Below are 23595 nucleotides of genomic sequence, written 5' to 3'. Positions count from 1 at the left end.
ATGCTTGTTCTACTGCTCCTTCAGCCTTCCTAGAGAATTCTCTTAACCATTTAGTAAGGGAGAAGAAAGCTCCAGCTTGTTTTAGAGCTAAATGTGCACTGAATTTCACCATCATTTACAAGGGATTGCTGCTGCATTGAACTGTGAAAGACATCACTGAAAGAAACTCTTCCCAGCGGGCAGAGCTTGGGCAAACCCATATATATGGGCAATCCATATAGCCATGCTTGGTGTTTGTAAGTAAAGAAGCCCTGCCAATATGCTCTGGAGTTCTGAGTTTTGCAATAGCCCTGAGTGTGGCCTCAGCATCTGGCTTTAAGTCCCCTTCATTTTGGTCTATCCTATATTGAGCTAGTGATTTGGTTTCATGCCTTAGCCTTCACCCACACTGTCAATAAAAGCAGTGTGCCAGATTCTAGAATATAACTTAGAATTAAAATGAAATCACTATCTTATTTGCATCGATTGTTTTCTATATTAGCTTCTCTCAGTCATTATATTACTGTCCTTGAAGTATTATCCTATTGAAGAAGAATGTAATTAGAAAATGTCTGTTTTTGTTCTAGAAACTAGCAGCAGATAATAGTCACGTGCCATATTGCTGTTTTTATGCAAGAGAAAATGGTTCATATTTTTCTAAGTCCAAATCAGTGTATTCATTCCATTTCCCAATTTTCAATCCTTTCCAGGGGGACCTGCAGGTGTCACATATTACCAGAAAGAAGTTTTCACAATGAAGTGACCTGATATAAAAAGTAATGCATGACTTTGACCTGTCACTAGTGTCTGATAGATATCTTATATGCTGAATATCTGAAATTCCTATTGAACACATATACATAGGATACTGATCTGTATTATCCATATCTGGAATAAGTATCTGGGTTAGTGGTATTTTAGTCAGAAAACAAATGAGTTCCTCTTCCTGTAATTAAATCAGTCTATTTGCTATTATTAGTACTTACAACTCAGTTATTAGCCTTATAGATTACTGGGCACATCCACATACATACCACCTCCATGATTAAACTTGTGTTCACAGCAAAATATATGACATATTTTGAAATGTGGTTTTCCTTGTTTCAACCCTCAAAATCTTATTCAAAGCAATAAAATAAGATTCATTATAACCTTTTTAAGTAAAACTTAAACAGAGACTCAGACCAACTCTTAAGCTTTTGATATTGTATTTTTTAAAATCCACAACCTCATTTTAAGACTATTACATGGTGAGCCTAGAATGTAGCATCTAAATGAAGGCCCAGGGCATGAGCTCTCTTTAAGACTAAGATCTCAAATCAAAGTCCTCTTTTAACCAGACTGATATTAATAGTAGAAGTTTATGAAGTACATATTTTAATTAAAAACATCAGCTTGACTTTCAAAGTTTTCTAGGCCTTAACCTGATGGTCTGATGTTCAGATATACTGTCTCCAAAACAAATAGAAACCAAGCTAAGCCTCCTTAAAAATATTCACCTTTCCAGATAGAATCTGGTTAGATATTTATTTCTTAAATAATTAGATTTGCTGGTCATAATTCAATAGATTTTTTTTAAACAAATGAGATAATTAATTACAGTGAAAGAAGAATATTAATTTGGGTTTGATTTTGGTACAGTCCCACGGTTCATATGAATAAACAACTAGGACTGATTTATTTAAGAAAAGAAAAACAGATTAATATATAACCATATCCAAATAGTAGAAAAGTAAAAGGATAAATTTTACTGGATTTACTGGATTACTGAAATGTGATTAATTATTCTCATATTTCAAGTGGAAACACAACATGGGATAACAATAAATATCCAGATTATAATGACCTTAGGAAGGAAAAAGGGAAAGTAGATAAATGAAGACAAAAGTATCATTTTAAGTTTCTGATCAAATAAATAAGATAGAAATTTGCATAAAAATAAGAATCTATGTCATTGCTCATTGCATCACCAATGGATGAACACAGAAAATATTGACATAATTCTTATAAAATAGTGTGGCTATAAAAGTAAAGGGAAAATGATTTTGGCAGAGCTTACCTTGAGTTATTGCTAAGCCTGAAATGTTCCAAAGGTGGCTTAAGACATTTGATGAACTCAAAACAGTCAGCTTGTGTAACCTTTAAAATATTACTTCTTTATGGTTCCTAGTTACCAGTTTTTATATGTACTAAGAATGATATAAATTATTAATAATATGGGTTATTATATATAAAATATCCAACAGAATGTACTCACTGACATTCCCTGAAAATCATAAACACAATTCCAAAATAATTATTATAGTAATGATTGGCTTAATCTGAGCGAATGTCAAAGCTAAGAAAGATAGCCAAAATATCTATGATCTTGTAAAGAGACACTTATGCATAAGAAATAAAGTGCAAAGAACATTCAATCTACTCACAGGAAGTCCGTGTTTTCCTGGTAGCCCAATTTTTCCAGGGTTTCCTGAAATGCCTTCTGCTCCATGGTATCCTTGCATGCCTTTTGGCCCAGGTAGTCCTGGAAGTCCCTTGATAATTAAAAATTACTTGGATTATAGAGAGATGCTGTACAGATATTTAAATGACAAATACTTTTATACTTATTAAGATAGGGGGTTACATTTTTAATACTCTGTCCCAGGATAAATTTTTCTATTTCCTGGATTCCTTAATAATTTACTATTTGGATACAACAGATCAGTCAACTGTCCCCTAAACAAAATGCCAAGCTAATCAGTAATTCACTTGGTAATCTTTTCTGCTCTAATGTACTTTCCTAGTATTTCTCATTGTGCCAGCCCATGGTTTATCCAGCTGTGGAGAAAAGATCAGCCATGTGCACTTGTCAGCATAGAATACAGGCTGACATTCATCATCTCGAAAACTTCATACTGTATTATTTCCCCAAGAAATAAATTAAGGCTCTTTAATTGCTGCTTTGAATTAGATAAATATACAACTGAATAAAGGTCTGAACATTTTTGTTTCTATTCTTGAGGAACAAGATTTAATCTACAGGGATCTCTGATCTCAACGTGCTTATAATTTATATTCACTTCTTTACTTTTCTTGAACCAACACAGGCCACTCAAATCAGGCCCTTGGCTAGGGGAGACCAGCAGGAAGCCTTTGCTAATAAGCTAGTCAACACATACTTGCCTGGCCAAAGAGGAAATGAATGGCTAAGGTAAAATTAAACTTTGTTTTATGATGAAAGGATTTGAAGTGTTTTTTTTTTTTCCCTAAGACTTTCTGTTCTATTTCCCAGGAAAATGAGAGGTCAAGTTCTCTCACTAAAATCCAGGTTACATCCTTTTAATCATGCTTGGAAATTTCTGACCTTTGTCACCATTCATTTAGTCAAGACTCCAAGTTCCCTGTTTTTCAGTGGCTTATCATCAGACAGTAGTAGCATGGATTCACAGACAGGTCTCCATACACTGGAAAATAACATCCTTCAACTGCAGTGACTTCTATTTCAACACCAAGCTTGGTTTTGAGCTAATGGTCATATTTTGTTCCCTCTGTGTTCCAGCACGGGTTTAAACATTTTTTAAAGACAATGTGATTTATCCAACACTTGTCATAATTGGCTCCAAACTATTCTGCTTGCTAAAGTTGCCAATTCTATTTAGAAAAATAATAAAGATGAAGACAGCCTGTTACTTACAGGAATCCCAGGTTTCCCGGAAGGACCAGGAGCTCCTTTTTTCCCTTTAGGACCCTAAAAATGTGAAGCACTGCTGTCAATTGATTGCAATAAACAGAAGGCATAGAAAAGAACTCTAAGACCTGGATGCTACAAGCAAGTCCTTACACTCACTAGTTGGTTATCCTTGGGATTACCATTTAACTTTCCTGGGAATCATTTTTTTCATGTGTAAATGAGAGAATTTGACCAGATAATCGATGAATTTCCACCTGGCCTCCAAAAAGAGCTATCCTTGGTGGCTCAGGATGGTGAAGAATCTGCCTGCAATGCAGGAGGACCTGGGTTCGATCCCTGGGTCAGGAAGATCCCCTGGAGAAAGAAATGGCACCTCACTCCAGTATTCTTGCCTGGAAAATTCCATGGACGGAGGAGCCTGGTGGTCTACAGTCCATGGTGTCGCAGAGTCAGACAGGACTAAGCAATTAACTGTCAAAGATTTATAAAACGTGAAAGTGAAGTTGCTCAGTCATGTTTGACTCTTTGCGACTCCATGGACTGTAGCCCACCAAGCTCCTCCGTCCATGGAATTTTCCAGGCAAGAATACTGGAGTGGGTTGCCATTTCCTTCTCCAGGGAATTTTTCTGACCCAGGGATTGAATCCGGGTCTCCCGCACTGCAGGCAGACGCTTTACCGCCTGAGCCATGGGGAAACCCCCATAGTTCTAAAAAGAAACTGATTATTTAAACAAAAGTCCCCACTTGCAGGCAAGGCCTTTGTCTCCCTATTGAAATTGGTTAAGTACCTATTTAATTAATTCAGTGAACATTCATTGGGGCTTCCCCAGTGGCTTAGCAGTAAAGGATCCACTGCAACACAGGGGATGCGGGCTCTATCCCTGGGCTGGGAAGATCCTCTGGAGAAGGAAATGCAACCCACTCCAGTATTCTTGCCTGGAGAATCCCATGGACAGAGGAGTCTGGTGGACTACAGTGGATGGTGTTACAAAATAGTCAGACACGACTTTGCTATTTAGTGACAAAATAACAGCAATAAACATTCATTGACTATGAGGTATCAGGGACTCTGTTATGTGTTGGAGATGCAAAATTAAAGCTCCTGTTTCCAAGGCACGTAAAGTAGTGAGGGATACGAAACACTAACTTAAAATGTGCTCTCTGGAAGTATAGAGAAGAACATACTTGTGAAACAAAGAAAAGATATTTATTTCTCACAGAGCTGCTTGTTTTTCAATGTGTGAGATGTTTTAAATTATAATTGATTCAGCTGTAATGGTCTGCCAGGATAGTTAGAAATTTGCCCTTGCAAACCATGCCATTATTCTCATGCTATCCTAAAATTATCTTAAGAAGAAAAATGTGGAAAAGAGTGACCTAGTTCACAAATTAAAAAAAAGAAGCATATTGCCATTACCAGACACATTTTTCAGAAGTCAGAAGTTCTCAGAATCAAGATAATTTCACCAAAATGGGATGTTAAGTTATGAAAATCTGAAGGTAGTTGTGCTAAAAAGTCAATTTGACAATAATAACAAGATAAAAAATTTCAAAAGATGTTACATACTCTGAAAATGAGCTTAAATGTTTTAAGAAGAGATAGTGTATGTAGTAACAGAGAAAAAGGGCATTTTCTGTAAGAAATAAAAATCCCATTTTGTTAGAATTTGATGAAAGGGAACTATATTAATGAAGGGGGTTATACCTCCAGGTTCAAAAGCTATTTTACTTGCTTCAAAAAGTCATTACTGTAAATTCCTCCTAAAGGTAAGAAAATGGGATAGTTGGTGAACTGGGTTTACTTGAAGTAAATACAATTTCTGGAACATATGACCCCTATAATAACATGTGTCTTATAGATCGCAATGAAGAAATGAAATAGGCAAGTAAGTACTATTTTAAATATTGAAAACAATTTTGTTTTTGGTTGTTTTGAATAGCACAAAATAGTATATGAATTGTGATAATATTCAAATATGTTAACCGGTGTGCTTTTTTCCTCACAGTATTTCTTTTTGTAAAGTGAAAGATCTGTTCTAGACTTTTGATTTTGATTTTGATTTATTTATTTTTTTTAATGTAAAAAAACATTTTTTTATTTTTTTATTTTTTAATTTTGTGTTCCCCATCCTGAACCCTCCTCCCTCCTCCCTCCCCATACCATCCCTCTGGGTCGTCCCAGTGCACCAGCCCCAAGCATCCAGCATCGTGCATTGAACCTGGACTGGCATCTCGTTTCATACATGACATTTCACATGTTTCAATGCCATTCTCCCAAATCTTCCCACCCTCTCCCTCTCCCACAGAGTCCAACTTTTTTTAGCTTATGAATTTCAAAATAGTCCCCTGAAACTCATGGTGGGGTAATAGTTTGAAAAGAATGTATTTCCTTAACACAAAAATGCAACCCACTCCAGTATGTGGTGCAACCCACACAAAAACCTGATTTTTGAATATTAAAAGTCTCAAAAATCAAGGTAATAAAGGATTCAAGTCATAAAATTTATGACACAAAGAACATATTTAGAAGAATTATAATAATGTAAGAGAAAGTTTTTCCTATCTAAGGGGATATAAAAAAATCTTCACTTTGGAGAAAGGTAAAAAGAGAATCAAGACTGTGAAGACACTGACGGGTATCTCTGAGAAGAGACCCTGATACTGCCCTCAAGTCCCACGGTGGGTGGAAACAATAGTAATGCAGACAGATGTGGGGACTTGGGTACAGTGACGATGGCTAGGGAGACTAAAGCCTCATGAGATGTCCACTAAACTGCACTGAGTTTCAGCAACAAGAGTAGAAATTTCTGCATGAGATGTCAGGCCAGGGGTCTTGAGAAAGTCTAAATCCCTCAAGTACAGAGCATGGTGTGGGGAACAGCAGAATGTTATTTCCATGTGGCCAAGAACACATGGCCCTTAGGGCCCTATCTGAGGAGATCTTTGAGTTGAGAAAACAGCTGTACAAATCAATAGGAATCAAAGAACTTCTGCTAGGAGGGCCAATGTAGACACCAAAATAGTGGAACGATGGCCGATGGGGCTCCAAAGGGATGATGCACATTTCAGTGGATGCTAGCATGAACAGATGATGGCTGAGACTCAATCTCACCGCCTATTCCTCTTCCCACCATTGCCACCCCGAGTGTAACTGTATATTTGAAAAGCAAATTAATGGGAAAAACTCTCTAAATCAAATACAAGACATCTGAGTGGACAGAGTTAAAGGCAATCAATTGACTAAATTTCCATCAATTAGGTTTCTACCACAGGCCAGGAAGGGCACTCAGAACAGAAATTAAGTTCCGTTAAAAAGAACATAAAGTTATACTTTTAGTGTACCTGAGTTTATGGCTTAAGGTTCAGATATGCTATACATATATATAAGTGCTTTATTCCAAACATTCAAATAACAAAATAAAAACAAAGACATTCATGTACCATCACAAATCAATTATGTTTTGGGGTAACTATTATGTTGGGAATTATTTCAGAACAGGTAAAAACTGTACTCTAAAACCTACATTTATCATTGTGAAAATTAGAATTAGAATATTAGTTATTAATACTTGGATAGGTATGAGGAAGTAGCTCCCAACAGAATAACACTAAAGGAAAATTACGGCTGTGCAGATTATTTTTAAAGAATACTTTTGCTACTTTTAATGGTAAAATTGCGGCAGAAACCTACCTACTGAACATAAAGTTATAAAAAATAACAAAATAGTCTCTGCTGTTTTTAGAGGCTCAATTCATGGACAATTTCCTTATGACAATTATTGTCATCATAACTAAAATGAAGTAGGCCAGTTAGAGAAACCACAGACTTCCAATGGAGGTTTAAAATACATAAAGGTCAACAAAGTATAAAAGACTGGTATTTTTTTGAATTTGTGCATTAAAAAAAAGCCTTGAATTTTGAATTGCTAGGTATTCTTATAACTAAATTAAGAGCCAAATATTACTAAATATTAATCCTACACAGAGGTGGTCTGTTCAGTAGGAAATTAAAGACTGGGCCAAAGACAAAGAAAAAACAGAAGGTGTTAGCAGGTGATTGATTGAGTTGGTGTCATAAAAAGGGAGGGAAATGTCACTCTTCTACCAATGCCCAAAATTCAAATGTAATAAAGCTAGAAGCATTCTACACTCTTTTCAAAAAACTTACTCATATTATTTTATTTAAATTTAAGTATCTCATAAATCAAACAGACTTTCCTGTTCCCATAATAGGAAAGGTGAATGAATTCATATATAGTCTTTAGAGTATATGCAGAATTGTGCTCTTTTGTCTGCTTAGCTTTGAAAAACAGAATGACCCTCTTGAAATCAGATCCATTTAAAACAGCTTTCAATTCATTGGAATTGTACCACTTTACAGACTATAAAAGTAAGTAATCTAATTCTTTAGACAACAGAAAATTTTAAATGTGCCCTTACTATCCAAACACTCATTTGTTTTTTATTTAAATGAAGCTGAAGAATAGTCATCTCAATACTTTGCTAGTTCTAACTTTGTTAAAGAGGGTAGCTTTAAAATACAAACACAGACTTAGAAAGGTAAGTAAGACTCATACTCTTTTTAACCAAGAAATTTCAACTCACTAAAATCTGGAATTTTGTTTTGGGAAGAAAATAAAATTTTGGCTTGAGTCTCTGTATTTGAAAGCCATTATGGGACAGTTCACTACATTTGCATTATGAAAGTCTCTAAAAAATGTAGTGGTTTGCAATTGGTTTTGACTTGACTTGCTCCAATTTTTTTTTAATAGTTGTCCACAGTTTCATATCTGAGAGACTAATAAATGAATCAGTTGGTTAAGTAAAATTAATATTTAATTTAATCTATAAAAGAAGGCTTCTGTGTAATAATGGGAGTCAAGAAATAAAGTTTCTAATGTTGGTTTTGTTGTAACCAGTTTTGTGATCTTAGTAACTCATAATCTCTTTGGGACCTGAACTACTTCATTTGAAAGATGAGAGGGCTGTCCAAATGATTTTAAAGGGCCTTTTCCAAATCTAAAAAACACATTTAAAGCTTTACAGAAATAAGATGACGGCTATTCCACAGGATCCATCTGGCTATTCAAACTGACCCTTAAAAAACGGTCCTGGTAACAACCGTTCCTATCTGAAATTGTATAAGGGTTTTTAGTGGAACCTCGGACTGTGTGCCAGCATCGCCCATAGTGGGAAAAGAACTAGTTCTCATGGATTATACAGAATTTAAACCACAGCTCCTCAGTACTTTCCAGTTCTAATACCTGGGAAGAGCTGACTATATAGGCTGGAGGTGCAGTGACCTAGTAGGAATATTTTATTTTCATTGGTATAATTTTAACAGATATGAAAAAACAGCAAAAAAAAATTCTTTTTTCTGAGATATGTCAAAAAGCAAAAACAAAACACCAAGAAAATGAAAGCACTATGAAGGATTAGAAATTTTAGGATCAAACCTTGGGAGAGCATTTTCATCCTTAGCCTCATGAGCAAGTCACATGAAAGCATTAGTAGTGTTCTAGGTTCACAGATTTTTCCACTGCTTTTTTCAATTTGGGTATTACAAATTCTAAGTGAATGAGACAGCTGTATTCTTCTCATTTTTTTTTTAATAAGGCTGAATGAAAAATTGGGTAGCAATGAACTGATGCTACAAATTACAAATCCAGTTGTTATGTAAGGCTGTGTGTGTGTGCTCAGTTGCTCAGTCGTGTCCAACTCTTACGACTCCATGAACTGGAACCTGCCAGGCTGCTCTGTCCATGGGATTTTCTAGGCAAGAATATTGGAGTGGGTTGCCATTTCCTTCTCCATATGTACGGTTGAAGCAACATCTATTCTGATACAGGGAAGGAGATGGCTAAATTCAGTAATAATATATTTTTAGTTTGTTGATAACAAATAACTGACTTTTGCTATGGGAAAAAAAAGAATCTTTTAAGCCAATTTTGACTCTGTGTCATATAGTCCAACGATTTATACCCCTACTTTACTACAGCAACTATATAAGCATGACTGCTAAATTTTCTCTTGGTGATACTGGTTTTAAGGCTAGTTGTTATTTCTACCTGAAACCCCAAAGAAGGACAATTAGTTTGGGATAAGTCTAGGCAATTTTCTAAAAGCCAGAGTAGTCTGCTGGTAAAGGGAAATTTGGAGGGCAGTCAAAACACATAAATTAATCAATAATGATGCTTTAGCACAATTATTGACAAACACATTGTTTAGAGGCCCATGGTGATTCTTATTCTGAAAGGGTAAGTGATCATTTAAGTTATAATGAACAGCAACGCCCTGTGTCCTTGCTTTCTCAAACCAGCAATACATTTCAAATTGTCTTAAAAGATTTCAACTTACTTCAGATCCTCTCTCTCCTTTTAGTCCTTGTTCACCCTGGTCACCTGGCTCACCCTTTAACAGGAATCAAAACAGAAATCACAGATAAAGCAGAGACCAAATAAGATATGTTAACATTAATGTTTTTAAATGCCAGAGTTATAAAGAATGTTTTCAAAACATACTGGGGGCCCTTGCTGTCCAGTGGCACCTCTTGGTCCTGGTATACCTACATGGCCCTATGAAGAGAAAAGGATATATTATTAGAATACATTAAGACATACAACTTAGAGGATAGAGTAGTATCACTTAAAGTGGAAGTGAAGTCGCTCAGTCGTGTCTGACCCTTCGCGACCCCATGGACTGTAAACCCACTACACTGCTCTGTCCATGGGATTTTCCAGGCAAGAATACTGGAGTGGGTTGCCATTTCCTTTGCCAAGTATCACTAAAAGTGGTAGCAGAATGTTGCAAATTTCAATTTAAATATTATAATGATTCTCTCTTAGAAAACATAACAGCCACTTGCATATAATGATGACTGAGAAAAAGTATAGAGGTTTTCCCCATATGGGTTAATACAGGTCTGCCAAAAGATGTCTATGCCCTAATCCTCAAAACCTGTGAATGTGATCTTATTTGGAGAAAAGTGTTTTTGCAGATATCATCAAGTTAAGTATTTTAGAAGGAGATTATCCTGGACTCTTTGTGACCCTCTGGATTGTAGTCCTCCAGGCTCTTCTGTCCATGGGATTATCCAAGCAAGAATCCTGGAGTGGGTTGCCATTTCCTCCTCTAGGAGATCTTCCCAACCCAGGGATCGAACCCGTGTCTCTCATGTCTCCTGCATTAGCAGGTGGGTTCTTTACCATAGCACCACCTGGGAAGTTCTCTGGATTATCCATGTGGGCCCCAAATCCACTGACAGGTGTCCTTGTAAGACACACAGAGAAAGAGAAGGATACAAAGGAGGTCATGTGAAGATGAGCAGAGGATGGAGTAATGCAGCCACAAGGGATGTTGTTAGCTACCAGAAGCTGGAAGAAGCAAGAAAGTTTCTTTCTTAGAGCCAGCGATGGGAGCACTGCCCTGTTCATATCTTGCTTTTGGATTTTTGGCTTCCAGGATTATGAGAGAATAAATTTCTGTTGTTTTAAGCCATCTGGTTTGTGATAATTTATTATGGCAGGCTCAGGAAACTAACATAGTAAATAACTAGTAAATAAAGAGTTTGAAAGCAAATGTCTTTTTTCAATCTTTTTCCCAGTGTTCTATGGTCTCCACTTTTACAAATTAAGGTCACAGCCATTTAGATAGTAGATTTACTGAGTTAAAGACTGGTAGTCATTACTGCATATGCCAAGACATCAAGTGACTCTGACTCTAGCAATCTGTCATCAGCCCAGTTCTCCTAGAAAGGAATGCTGACCTGCCACATTTTTCAAGTGTGCAAACAGAAACTAACAACAACCTAGGGGCATGTCAGGTAACAGTTATGCAGAAAGAATTCCACATGTAATCTCTTTTATCCCCTTCCCCACTGTCCACTTCAGATTCCTGTCTTCCTGTATATTACAGAAAGGATGCCATAGGAAGGACAGTTATCAGGCTCATCTCCTTTCTGGGCTAGGAGAAGAAGGGATTACTTAAAGCTAATGATTTATTCTCCTGCAAGATCATTTGAAGTCTTTTTTTTGTTTGCATTCTGCAGCATAAATGTTTATGGTTTTAAGATTCAACTTCCTGATAAAGTAAACAAATCCTGTTTAAGGGAGAGAACAGTTGCAAGAGATAAAGGGTAATTTGGAAAGCTTTCTATAACTAGCACACAGTCATAACTAAAGAGAAAAGGATGACTACCCACAAACAACATGACTCTTACCAACAAAACATGACTAGGATCAGCAAGTAACAGAATCAGGTCAACCATGAGGGAGCTTCATTCAAGTAAATACAACTATTGTAGGTCACTTATAAAGCCAGCTCAGGAGAGAAGCAGTTGGTGAAAAGTTGGGGTTACAAAGTGAACTAAGTGAGAGTAACCATACTGAGTCAACTACAAAGCTCCAAACCATCATGGTCTATTATGGTTTTGTCAGCATTCTAGCTGCAGTTTTACAGAGACCTTTTAGAATGATCATAGAAAAGCCAACTTCCTCTTAGAGGTTTGTGATGTTTGGATGCAAACCTTAGGAAAAACTAACTTGTTTACTAGGAGCTCTGCTATAGTTCCTTTGGCTCTTTCCATCCCAATAAAAACTGACAAATTATTTTCTACAGAGTAAGAATTAAATATGCTGCAGTAAATATTATTATGAAGTTATGTGGGCAAGATTACGGGAAGTGACTGATTTTTTTTCTGGTGATGTTAGTAGTGGGAGGGGTTGGATGATCAAAGGGAGTCTGGAGAGGATTTTATATGGAAAGTGATGATTATATATGATGATGATTATAAAATCATAAGTGATGATTTTATATGGGAAGCTGAAGTTTAAAGGATGAGTTTTCCAGGTGGTAAAGAAAAAGGAAGGCATTCTGCAGAGGCATAGCATGTGAGAATGGATGGAGATTCATCTAACACAACATGTTAAGTGGAGACTGGATTTAAAAGGGCTGTGACTGTTGATAGTGAGTCTAGTTAGTGAGCTATTAAAAGAATTCAGGCAAAAAAGGATGAGACCCTAAAGTAGGGTGAAGTGGATAGATTCAAGAGATACATAAAAGGTCAAAAGAAGTGGCCAATTGAAGTTGGGAGATGAGAGGACAGAGAAAGGGGAGAATGAGGAGGGAGAGGTGAGAGACAAGAGAAAGCAAGACAGACAGAGGGCGAAAAGAGACAGAGAGAGAGAAAGAGGGAAGATTAGTTTACTAGACACCTGGATGTCTGCTGGTACTATTCACTGAATTAAAGACGTAAAACGAGGAGGATCAGATTTGGACTGGGACATGCTGAGTCTGAGGTACCTGTGATGATGTCTAGTAGCTATTTGGATGTGTATATCTAATGCTAAGGACTGAAGGCCAAGTGAGGATAGGATTAGTAGTTATTTTATTTTATGCAAAAAATTCTATGGCCTTTGACAAACCAAAGTAAAAAGGAGTTTAAGGTAGAACATAATTTATTCAACTTATTTCTAGGGCTTTGTCTCATATAAGTTTAGGTTGACTTAATCTTAGGTATTTATATGTTTCTGCTCACACTTTTAAAAAGTGAATATTAACAGTATAGTGTTCTTATTCATACCATGTCCTCTGGCTCTCTGTCAAACCTCAAATGAATTTATCTTGACATACATGATGTGTAGTTTTCTGGATGGCAAATATTTTACTACATCTGCTTTTATATTGATTAAATATTCTTGTTTTTTATATGTGATGTCTAGGGAGTCAAAGACGTGCTCGCTTCGGCAGCACATATACTAAAATAGGGAGTCAAAGACTGTGTGTCGAGTGCTCCGTGTTACATTCAGGGCTCCTTCCTGGTCCATGGAAGACATTAAAATAAATGCTGAATGAGAAGAGATTTAATTATATGTAACACATAAAACACATCACATATAGCGATGACTAGTATATATTTACTGCTGATAATGAACAAGATACTTGACTTTTGTGATTCTCAGTTTCTTCAAGAGGAAAAAAAGAACAAAGGATGGTGATAAGGGTTTCAAAATGTCTTTCAGTTGTTCATAGCCAGATGAAAGCAAAATATTCACTATCCATTCTATATTTTTTCTCCAACAGGAAAATCATGAGTTTATCAGAACTTTAAGAATATTTGTGAATATAAAAGTATTTTTAAAAGCTTGGTGATTATTCAACCATAAAAAGGAATGAAGTACTGACATATTTTACAATATGGATGAATCTTAAAAATACTGTGTAAAGTGAAAGGAGCCAGACACAAAAGGCTATATATTGTATGATCCCAATTATATGAAAGATACAAAATAGATAATTTGGTAGAGATAGAAAGCAGAGTATTGGTTTCCAGAGGTTGGGAGAAGTAGAATGACTGTTTAACAAGCACAGGGCTTCTTTTTTGGGGTGATGAAAATGTTCTAAAACTAGGCAGTGTGTGATGATTGTACAATATTGCCAATATATTAAATGTCTCTAAATTGTACCATTTTAAAATGGCTGAAATGGTAAATTTTATGCTATGTGCATTTGAGCACAATTTAAAAAAGCTTATAATAATTCTGACCATCTGTTTACTAGAGTGACATGGTCATGTCTACAATGCCCATATAGAAAAGCAATCATTTAAAAGCATCACGTAAGGGTATAACATAATAATCTAACTCTGAATAAAGCATGGTTCCACTGTTTGAATCAAACGTGTATTTGGAAAAAATGTGGCAGGGTACATGTGTGGGTATTTCATGACTTTGAGACGTCTAAGCAATGAAGTTATTGTGACTGTCTGGCACTAAATGGCTTTTTCAAATAGATCCATCAACAAATGATAAAATGACTCTTAAAACCTAAGAAACAAGATGGAATAAGACAAAGCAGAAAATGTATATCACATTACATATTCAGGTGGTAAAATATCCATGACTGAAGACTTCATCAGCACTATATGGACTAAAGGAGAATCAGATTCTACAGCCATCCTAGTGAAAAACTTTCCTCTGATGAAGGATTTCTGAAGAATGTAGGGACTATCCAGAAAAGCAGGGGCAGGATTTTTCTTCTCCCAGCCAGGTGAAGAAGAGATTCTTTCCCTTCTAACAGAATAATTAGCTGTTCGTTTGCCATGCTGATATAGTTACTAGTTATAGCTCAGTTTGGTTCAGTTAAGTTCAGTCGCTCAGTCATGTCCGACTCTTTGCAACTCCATGACTTGCAGCATGCCAGGCCTCCCTGTCTATCACCATCTCCCGGAGTTCACTCAAACTCACGTCCATCGAGTCAGTGATGCCATCCAGCCATCTCATCCTCTGTCGTCCCCTTCTCCTCCTGCCCCCAATCCCTCCCAGCATCAGAGTCTTTTCCAATGAGTCAGCTCTTCGCACGAGGTGGCCAAAGTACTGGAGTTTCAGCTTTAGCATCATTCCTTCCAAAGAACACCCAGGGCTGATCTCCTTTAGAATGGACTAGTTGGATCTCTTTGTAGTCCAAGGGACTCTCAAGAGTCTTCTCCAACACCACAGTTCAAAAGCATCAATTCTTCGGTGTTCAGCTTTCTTCACAGTCCAACTCTCACATCCATACATGACCACTGAAAAAACCATAGCCTTGACTAAACGGACCTTTGTTGGCAAAGTTATGTCTCTGCTTTTGAATATGCTATCTAGGTTGGTCATAACTTTCCTTCCAAGGAGTAAGCGTCTTTTAATTTCATGGCTGCAATCACCATCTGCAGTGATTTTGGAGCCCCCCAAAAATAAAGTCTGACACTGTTTCCACTGTTTCCCCATCTATTTCCCATGAAGTGATGGGACCAGATGCCATGGTAGAAGTCAAAAGAAGACATTATAAGAAGCTTCTCAAATTATGCTGAAAGCCGTGAGTTGGCAAAGAAAAGTTAATTTCAAGTAAAGGAGAAGGGGGCGACAGAGGATGAGATGGTTGGATGGCATGGTTAACTCAATGGACATGAGTTTGAGCAAACTCTGGGAGATAGTGAAGGACAGGGAAGCCTGGTGTGCTGCAGTCCATGGGGGTCTCAGACAGTTGGACACGATTTATGACTGAACAACAACATATTATATACTATTATGTACAGGGCTTAAAACAGACATTGTACAAGAAAGAAAGAAGTCATATTCAAATTGAGGAGTTAAGATATCTACACATTAAAAACAATTAGCAAAATGATAGTAGCAGAAGATTGTAAAATATTTGTATTGAATGACTTCTATAACCAATAAATAGTATAGGACTAGATTAGAGGGAAAGCTTGCTGCTGGACAGTAGAAAAGGGGGTATGAATTAGATTATAAAGGGTAAACAGGATTTACGTAAGTAAAGATTATATAATTTTGTGAGCAAGCAGATAATGTTGTGAGCAAAGAAAAAAGATAGGAGGTATAGGGAGAGTTAACAAATGACCATTTTATTTAGTATATGACATTATAAACAGAAATGGAAGAGATATGGGGCAGAAATACAGAACATCCTCAACACAAATATGCTAATAAATAATGACACTGAATAAATTCTCTCCATAGTCTAATATAATTTGAGCAATACAGCTTGTCTCTAAAAATCCTTTTAAGAATAGAAGAGGATAAGAATTGACATAAGAATATAATGGTGTTTATCCATTTGACAAGTCTTTAATGAATTTATACTATATTGTAGGAAATTTGTGTTCTAGAAGTTGGGGATATAATGATGAAAAACATGACAGTCTTATTCTCATGGATATTATATTTTCTCAGGGGATGTAGACAATAAATAAAAAAATGAGTGTATAAAAAGGTGGTAAGATAATTTGGATAACATTAAATGTCATAAAATAGAGTAATAAGATATAAAGTGGTGGATAGAAAGGGCAGTTAGAGAAGCCCTCTCAAGAGTAACATTTCAGTTGAGATCTGAATGATGAGACAAAGCAGCAATGGAAGGAGATGAAGATAATTTTAGAAAGAAGGAATAGAAAATACAAAGAGCTTCTTCTAGGATCAAAAACATAAGATATTCCTAATTATCTCAATGATGCTTATTTTCATTTGCAACTGAGAAGAACCACAGAGAAACCTATTCAAATTTAGAAGAAAGGTGTGAAAGTTATAGGAATTACCTTATATCCCTCTGCTCCAGGCTCTCCTCTCTCTCCTTGTTCTCCCATTGGGCCCTAAAGAGACCACAGGCAGAAACAATCAGTGCATCTAAGTATTTGAGAACACAGGTGAAATAGTTAATACGGAATATTTTTTCTGTAAAAATATGAAATCAAATGTACAATAATTTGTTTAGTTCCACTCTCAGACAGTAAAGAATCTGCCTGCAATGTGGGAGACCCAAGTTCAATCTCTGGGTTGGGAAGATCTCCTGGAGAAGGGAATGGCTTCCCACTTCAGTATTCTTGCCTGGAGAATTCCATGGACAGAGGAGCCTGGAGGGCTACAGTCCATGGGATCACAAAGAGTCAGACATGACTGAGCGACTAACACCTTTCACTTTCACCTTCAGATAATTTCAAAGGATTGAATTTCAACAACACTAAGAACACCATAAACATTGATTATTTAAAGACAATCTTATAATTATTCTGCTAGAAAAAATACTGACAAAATGAAGTCCAAGTAAACAATGTGAATTTTCAGGTGAGTAAAGTATGTTATAAAAGATATCAAAATAACTTGCATTTGTACTGAATGTTAAAATGATTGAAAACAATTTAAGCAGGACCACTCAGCCATTAAGTAAGTGATTAATGGACTTAATCAATTGCATTAATTAGAAAGTATTATATTTAATACTTTTTAAAAGTATCTAAGAGCTAATTCTACATTATCATTCTTTATTAGAAATTATATTGTCTATTCTTTAATCTGCAAAATCTTAAATATTAAGATATAAATTGACCTAAAGAAATTACACTTACTCATTTTAATTCTTGAGGCAGAAACGAATAAACTTGTGAAAGTCACTCAGTTGTGTCTGACTGTTTGTGACCCCATGGACTATACAGTCCATGGAATTCTCCAGGCCAGAATACTGGAGTGGGTAGCTGGACCCTTCTCCAGGGGATCATCCCAACCCAGGGATTGAACCCAGCTCTCCCACATTGCAGGCAGATTCTTTACCAGCTAAGCCACAAGGGAAGCCCAATAATACTGGAGTCAGTAGCCTACCCCTTCTCCAGTGGATCTTCCTGACTCAGGAATAGAACCGGGGTCTCCTGCATTGCAGGTGGATTCTTTACCAACTGAGCTATCAGGGAATCCCTACTTTTAATTTTTTCTAAACATTTCTAATATAAAATCCTTTGATATGATAAGCAGTTCAAACTACTTATTCTAAAATGCACTTGAAAAACCAGTTATCACATATTAGGACCAACTATCCCAAAAGAAGCTCAAAAGAAATTATCATCAGAACCATAAAATTTATTATGGATAAATAGCTTACTTCTATGTGAATAAAGGTGTTAGACATAATGCAAAGACAAAAATCTCTGACTTTGATTTAATTATTTAGAATATTCTTGGTCTAATGTTCACACCTGTCTCGTCTATTAATAAAATGACCATTATTATGCTAGCTGTGTAATACATTTATTATTTTTCAGTGACATTCTTTGAACATGGAATACGTGAATGTGGGGAAAAGGAGCACTACTCTATTCTTCTTGCGCATATTTTTCTTTGTACTTTTAAATTTCTGTACTGTTTCCATATTTTTGTCTTTCAGAGGTTTAGAGACATTTAGAATGCATTTGATACAGAATTTTTAAAGATATCATTCTGTCTGTTAATGATTTACTTCTTAAATTTATATAAGGTATGGGGTAACTTGGATTCCTTTTTTTCACCTGAGGTATAGTTTATGCACAATATTATGTAAGTTTTTCGGTGCACAACATAGTGATTCACAATTTTTAAAGGTTGTACTTTATTTACAGTTAAAACACTGACTATATTCCCTGTGTTGTACAATATATCTTTGTAGCTTATTTAATACACAGTAGTTTGTATCTTTTATCAACCAGGAGATCTTTGCAGAAACTAATACCTGTGAATACTGAAACATATCAGGTCAATAATGTTCAGGTAACAAAAGATGATTAAAGGTTTACTGAGCATGGCCCTACCAATCAAACAAGACCCAGTTTCCCCCTCAGTCAGTCTCTTCCATCAGGAGCCTCCATAAGCCTCTTATCCTTCTCCATCAGAGGGCAGACAGATTGAAAACTACAATCACAGAAAACTAACCAATCTGATCACACATACCACAGCCTTGTCTAACTCGATGAAACCATGAGCCAGGTCATGTAGGGCCACCCAAGACAGATGGGTGATGGTGGAGAGTTCTGACAAAATGTGGCCCACTGGAAAAGGGAATGGCAAACCACTTCAGTATTCCTGCCTTGAGCACCCCATGAACAGTATGAAAAGGCAAAAAGATAGGACACTGAAAGATGAACTCCCCAGGTCGGTAGGGGCCCAATATGCTACAGGACATCAGTGGAGAAAAAATTCCAGAAAGAATGAGGAGACAGAGCCAAAGCAAAAACAACACCCAGTTGTGGATGATGGAAGTAAAGTCTGATGCTGTAAAGAGCAATATTGCATAGGAACCGGGAATGTTAGGTCCATGAATCAAGGCAAGTTGGAAGTGGTCAAACAGGAGATGGCAAAAGTGAACATCGACATTTTAGAAATCAGCAAACTAAAATGGACTGGATGGGTGACTTTAACTCAGATGATCATTATATATACTATTGTGGGCAAGAATCCCTTAGAAGAAATGGAGTAGCCATCATAGTCAACAAAAGAATCCAAAATGCAGTACTTGGATGCAGTCTCAAAAATGACAGAATGGTCTCTGTTCGTTTCTAAGGCAAACCATTCAATATCACGGTAATCCAAGTCTATGCCCCGAAGAGTAATGCTGAAGAAGCTGAATATGAATGGTTCTATGAAGACCTACAAGACTTTCTAGAATTAACACCCCCAAAGATGTCCTTTTCATTATAGGGCACTGGAATGGGCAAAAGTAAGGCAAAAAATGTAAGGGCAAAAGTTAGAAGTCAAGAAATACCTGGAGTAACAGGCAAATTGGCCTTGGAGTACAGAGTGAAGCAGGGCAAAGGCTAATAGCGTTTTGCCAAAAGAACGCACTGGTCATAGCAAACACCTTCTTCCAACAATACAAGAGAAGATGCTACACATGGACATCACCAGATGGTCAATACTGAAGTCAGATTGATTATATTCTTTGCAGCCAAAGATGGAGAAGCTCTACACAGTCAGCAAAAACAAGACTGGGAGCTGACTGTGGCTCAGATCATGAACTCCTTATTGCCAAATTCAGACTTAAATTGAAGAAAGTAGGGAAAACCACTAGACCATTCAGGTATGACCTAAATCAAATCCCTTATGATTATACAGTGGGAATGATGAATAGATTCAAGGGATTAGATCTGATAGACAGAGTACCTGAAGAACTATGGAAGGAGGTTCATGACATTGTACAGGAGGCAGTGATCAACACCATCCCCTAGAAAAAGAAATATAAAAAGGCAAAAAGGTTGTCTGAGGAGGCCTTACAAATACCTGCAAAAAGAAGAGAAGCAAAAGGCAAAGGAGAAAAGGAAAGATATACCCATTTGAATGCAGAGTTCCAAAGAATAGCAAGGAGAAATAAGAAAGCCTTCCTCAGTGATCAGCACAATGAAAGAGAGAAAACAATAGGATGAAAGACTAGAGATCTCTTCCAGAAAATTAGAGATACCAAGAAAACTTTTCATGCAAAGATGGGCACAATAAAGGACAGAAATGTTATGGACCTAACAGAAGCAGAAGATATTAAGAAGAGGTGGCAAGAATACACAGAAGAACTATACAAAAAAATTTTCACAGCCCAGATAATCACAATTGTTTGATCACTCACCTAGAGCCAGACATCCTGGAATGTGAAGTCAAATGGGCCTTAGGAAGCATCACTACAAATAAAGCTAGTGGAGGTGATGCATATTCAGTTGAGCTATTTCAAATCCTAAAAGACGATGCTGTAAAAGTGCTATACTCAGTATGCCAGCAAATTTGGAAAACTCAGCAGTGGCCACAGGACTGGAAAAGGTCAGTTTTCATTCTAATCCCAAAGAAAGGCAATGCCAAAGAATGTTCAAACTACTGCCCAACTGCACTCATCTCACACGCTAGCAAAGCAATGCTCAAATTCTCCAAGCTAGGCTTCAACAGTAGATGAACTGTGAACTTCCAGATGTTCAAGCTGGATTTAGAAAAGGCAGAGGAACTGGAGATCAAATTGCCAACGTCCACTGGATCATGGAAAAAGCAAGTGAGTTCCAGAAAAACATCTATTTCTGCTTTATTGTCTATGCCAAAGCCTTTGACTATGTGGATCACAACAAACTGGAAAATTCTGAAAGAGATGGGAATACCAGACCACTTGACCTGCCTCATGAGAAATCTGTATGCAGGTCAAGAAGCAACAGTTAGAACTGGACATGGAACAGACTGGTTCCAAATCCAGAAAGGAGTATGTCAAGGCTGTATATTGTCACCCTGCTTATTTAATTTATATGCAGAGTACATCAATGAGAAATGCCAGACTGAATGAAGTGCAAGCTGGAATCAAGACTGACAGGAGGAATATCAATAACCACAGATTCGCAGATGACACCACCCTTATGGCAGAAAGCAAAGAAGAACTAAAGAGCCTCTTGATGAAAGTGAAAGTGGAGATTGAAAAAGTTGGCTTAAAGCTCAACATTCAGAAAACAGATCATGGCAGCTGATCCCATCACTTCATGGCAAACAGATGGGGAAACAGTGGAAACAGTGACAGACTTTATTTTGGGGGGCTCTAAAATCACTGCAGATGACTACTGCAGCCATGAAATTAAAAGACACTTACTCCTTGGAAGGAAAGTTATGACCAACCTAGACACATATTAAAAAGCAGAGATATTACTTTGCCAACAAAGGTCCGTCTAGTCAAGGCTATGGTTTTTCCAGTGGTCATGTATGGATGTGAGAGTTGAACTGTGAAGAAAGCTGAGCACCGAAGAATTGATCCTTTTGAACTGTGGTGTTGGAGAAGACTCTTGAGAGTCCCTTGGACTTCCAAGAGATCCAACTAGTCCGTCCTAAAGGAAATTAGTCCTGAATATTCATTGGAAGGACTGATGTTGAAGCTGAAACTCCAATACTTTGGCCACCTGATCTGAACAACTGACTCATTAGAAAAGACTCTGATGCTGGGAAAGATTGAGGGCAGGAAGAGAAGGGGATCACAGAGGATGAGATGGTTAGATGGCATCACTGACTCAATGGACATGAGTTTGAGTAAACTGCGGGAGTTGGTGATGGACAGGGAGGCCTGATGTGTTGCAGTCCATGGGATTGCAAAGAATCGGACAGGACTGAGCAACTGAACTGAACTGACCTGAACGAAAGATGTATTAGTATGTCGGAGAAGGCAGTGGCAACCCACTCCAGTACTCTTGCCTGGAAAATCCCATGGACGGAGGAGCCTGGTGGGCTTCAGTCCATGGGGTCGCTAAGAGTTGGACACGACTGAGCGACTTCACTTTCACTTTTCACTTTCATGCATTGGAGAAGGAAATGGCAACCCACTCCAGTATTCTTGCCTGGAGAATTCCAGGGACCGGGGAGCCTTGTGGGCTGCCGTCTATGGGGTCGCACAGAGTCGGACATGACTGAAGCGACTTAGCAGCAGCAGTAGCAGCAGCCATCAGTAAATTGTTAATCCTTTAACCTTATCTTGCCTCTCCCTCATTCTCCTCTGCACTATTAACCACTAGTTTGTTCTCTGTATCTGTGAGTCTGCTTCTCTTTTGTTATATTTACTACTGCTTCATTTTTTAGATTCCATATATATGTGATAGCACATAGTATTTTTATTTCTCTGTCATTTATTTCACTTCGCAAAATTATCTCTAAATCTACCCACATTGTGGTAAATGAGTAGTATTGTATATATTTTTTGGTATATGTGTGTATATATATATATATATATGCATATATATATGACTACATCTTCTTCCTTCATTCATCTGTGGATGGACATTTAAGCTTATTTCATATCTTGGTGATTGTAAACATTGCTACTATGGAATTGGGGTGCATATATCTTTCCTGATTACTGTTTTTGTCTTTTGAATATGTACCCAGGAATGGAATTGATGGGTAAATATGGCAGTTCTATTTTTCATTGTTTGAAAAACCTCATAGTGTCTTGCATATAGAAGCACCAATTTATATTTCCACCAACAGTGCACAGGGTTCCCTTTTCTCCATCACCTCGTCAACATTTGTAATTTGTGGTCTTTTTGATGACAACCATCTAGGTGTGAGGTGATTATCTCATTGTGGTTTTAATTTGCATTTCTCTGTTGATTAACAATGTCAAGTATCTTCATGTGCCTGGCTGGCCATCTGTATGTTTTCTTTGGAAAAATGTCTATACAGTTCTTCTGCCCATTTTTTAAATTGGACTTTTTTTTGCTATTGAAATGTTTATGAAATGTATGAAATGTTTATATATTTTGGATATTAGCCCCTTTAGTGGTCATATCATTTGCAAGAATTTTCTTCCATTCAGTAGGTGTCTTTTCATTTTTTGTTGATTTCTGATAAAGAATTTTATATATTCTTATAGATGAGTTTGCCTCTGTGTGAGATTGGTTTGATCTACTCAGAAAAACTCTAGAATTTTTCCTATTTCTAAAACACAGTATACTGTTCAATCATTTCCAGAGTCAGGTCAAAATATTGGGAGCGACTATATATTCTGATTCTTCTGTTTTAGGATTTTTTTATCTTATATGATATGTGAAATATGGAAAATTTAACCAATTATATTTATTTCTGTGAACCAGGTATTTTTTCACTATTCATTTAATTTACATATATCCTGCATACTGTTTTAATTAAGT

The 23595-nt window shown here is 36.9% G+C and overlaps 1 protein-coding gene across 3 annotated transcripts in view; it reads right to left on the bottom strand.

The window, feature by feature from the left end:
- COL24A1 (collagen type XXIV alpha 1 chain) overlaps window positions 1-23595 on the bottom strand; it is a 398952-nt gene that overhangs the window by 67599 nt on the left and 307758 nt on the right. For all 3 annotated transcript variants that reach the window (XM_061411389.1, XM_061411390.1, XM_061411391.1), the window contains exons 44-48: window positions 16744-16797; window positions 10175-10228; window positions 10011-10064; window positions 3656-3709; window positions 2406-2513 (exon numbers count right to left, since the gene is read on the bottom strand). In XM_061411389.1, coding sequence (XP_061267373.1) covers window positions 2406-2513; window positions 3656-3709; window positions 10011-10064; window positions 10175-10228; window positions 16744-16797 — 324 coding nt within the window. The remainder of the gene's footprint in view (window positions 1-2405; window positions 2514-3655; window positions 3710-10010; window positions 10065-10174; window positions 10229-16743; window positions 16798-23595) is intronic.

The sequence above is a fragment of the Bos javanicus genome, chromosome 3 (genome assembly GCF_032452875.1).
Source record: "Bos javanicus breed banteng chromosome 3, ARS-OSU_banteng_1.0, whole genome shotgun sequence".
Classification (NCBI taxonomy): Eukaryota; Metazoa; Chordata; class Mammalia; order Artiodactyla; family Bovidae; genus Bos; species Bos javanicus.
Note: the sequence above shows the minus strand (reverse complement) of the source record. Positions and strands in the feature narration are given on the sequence as shown.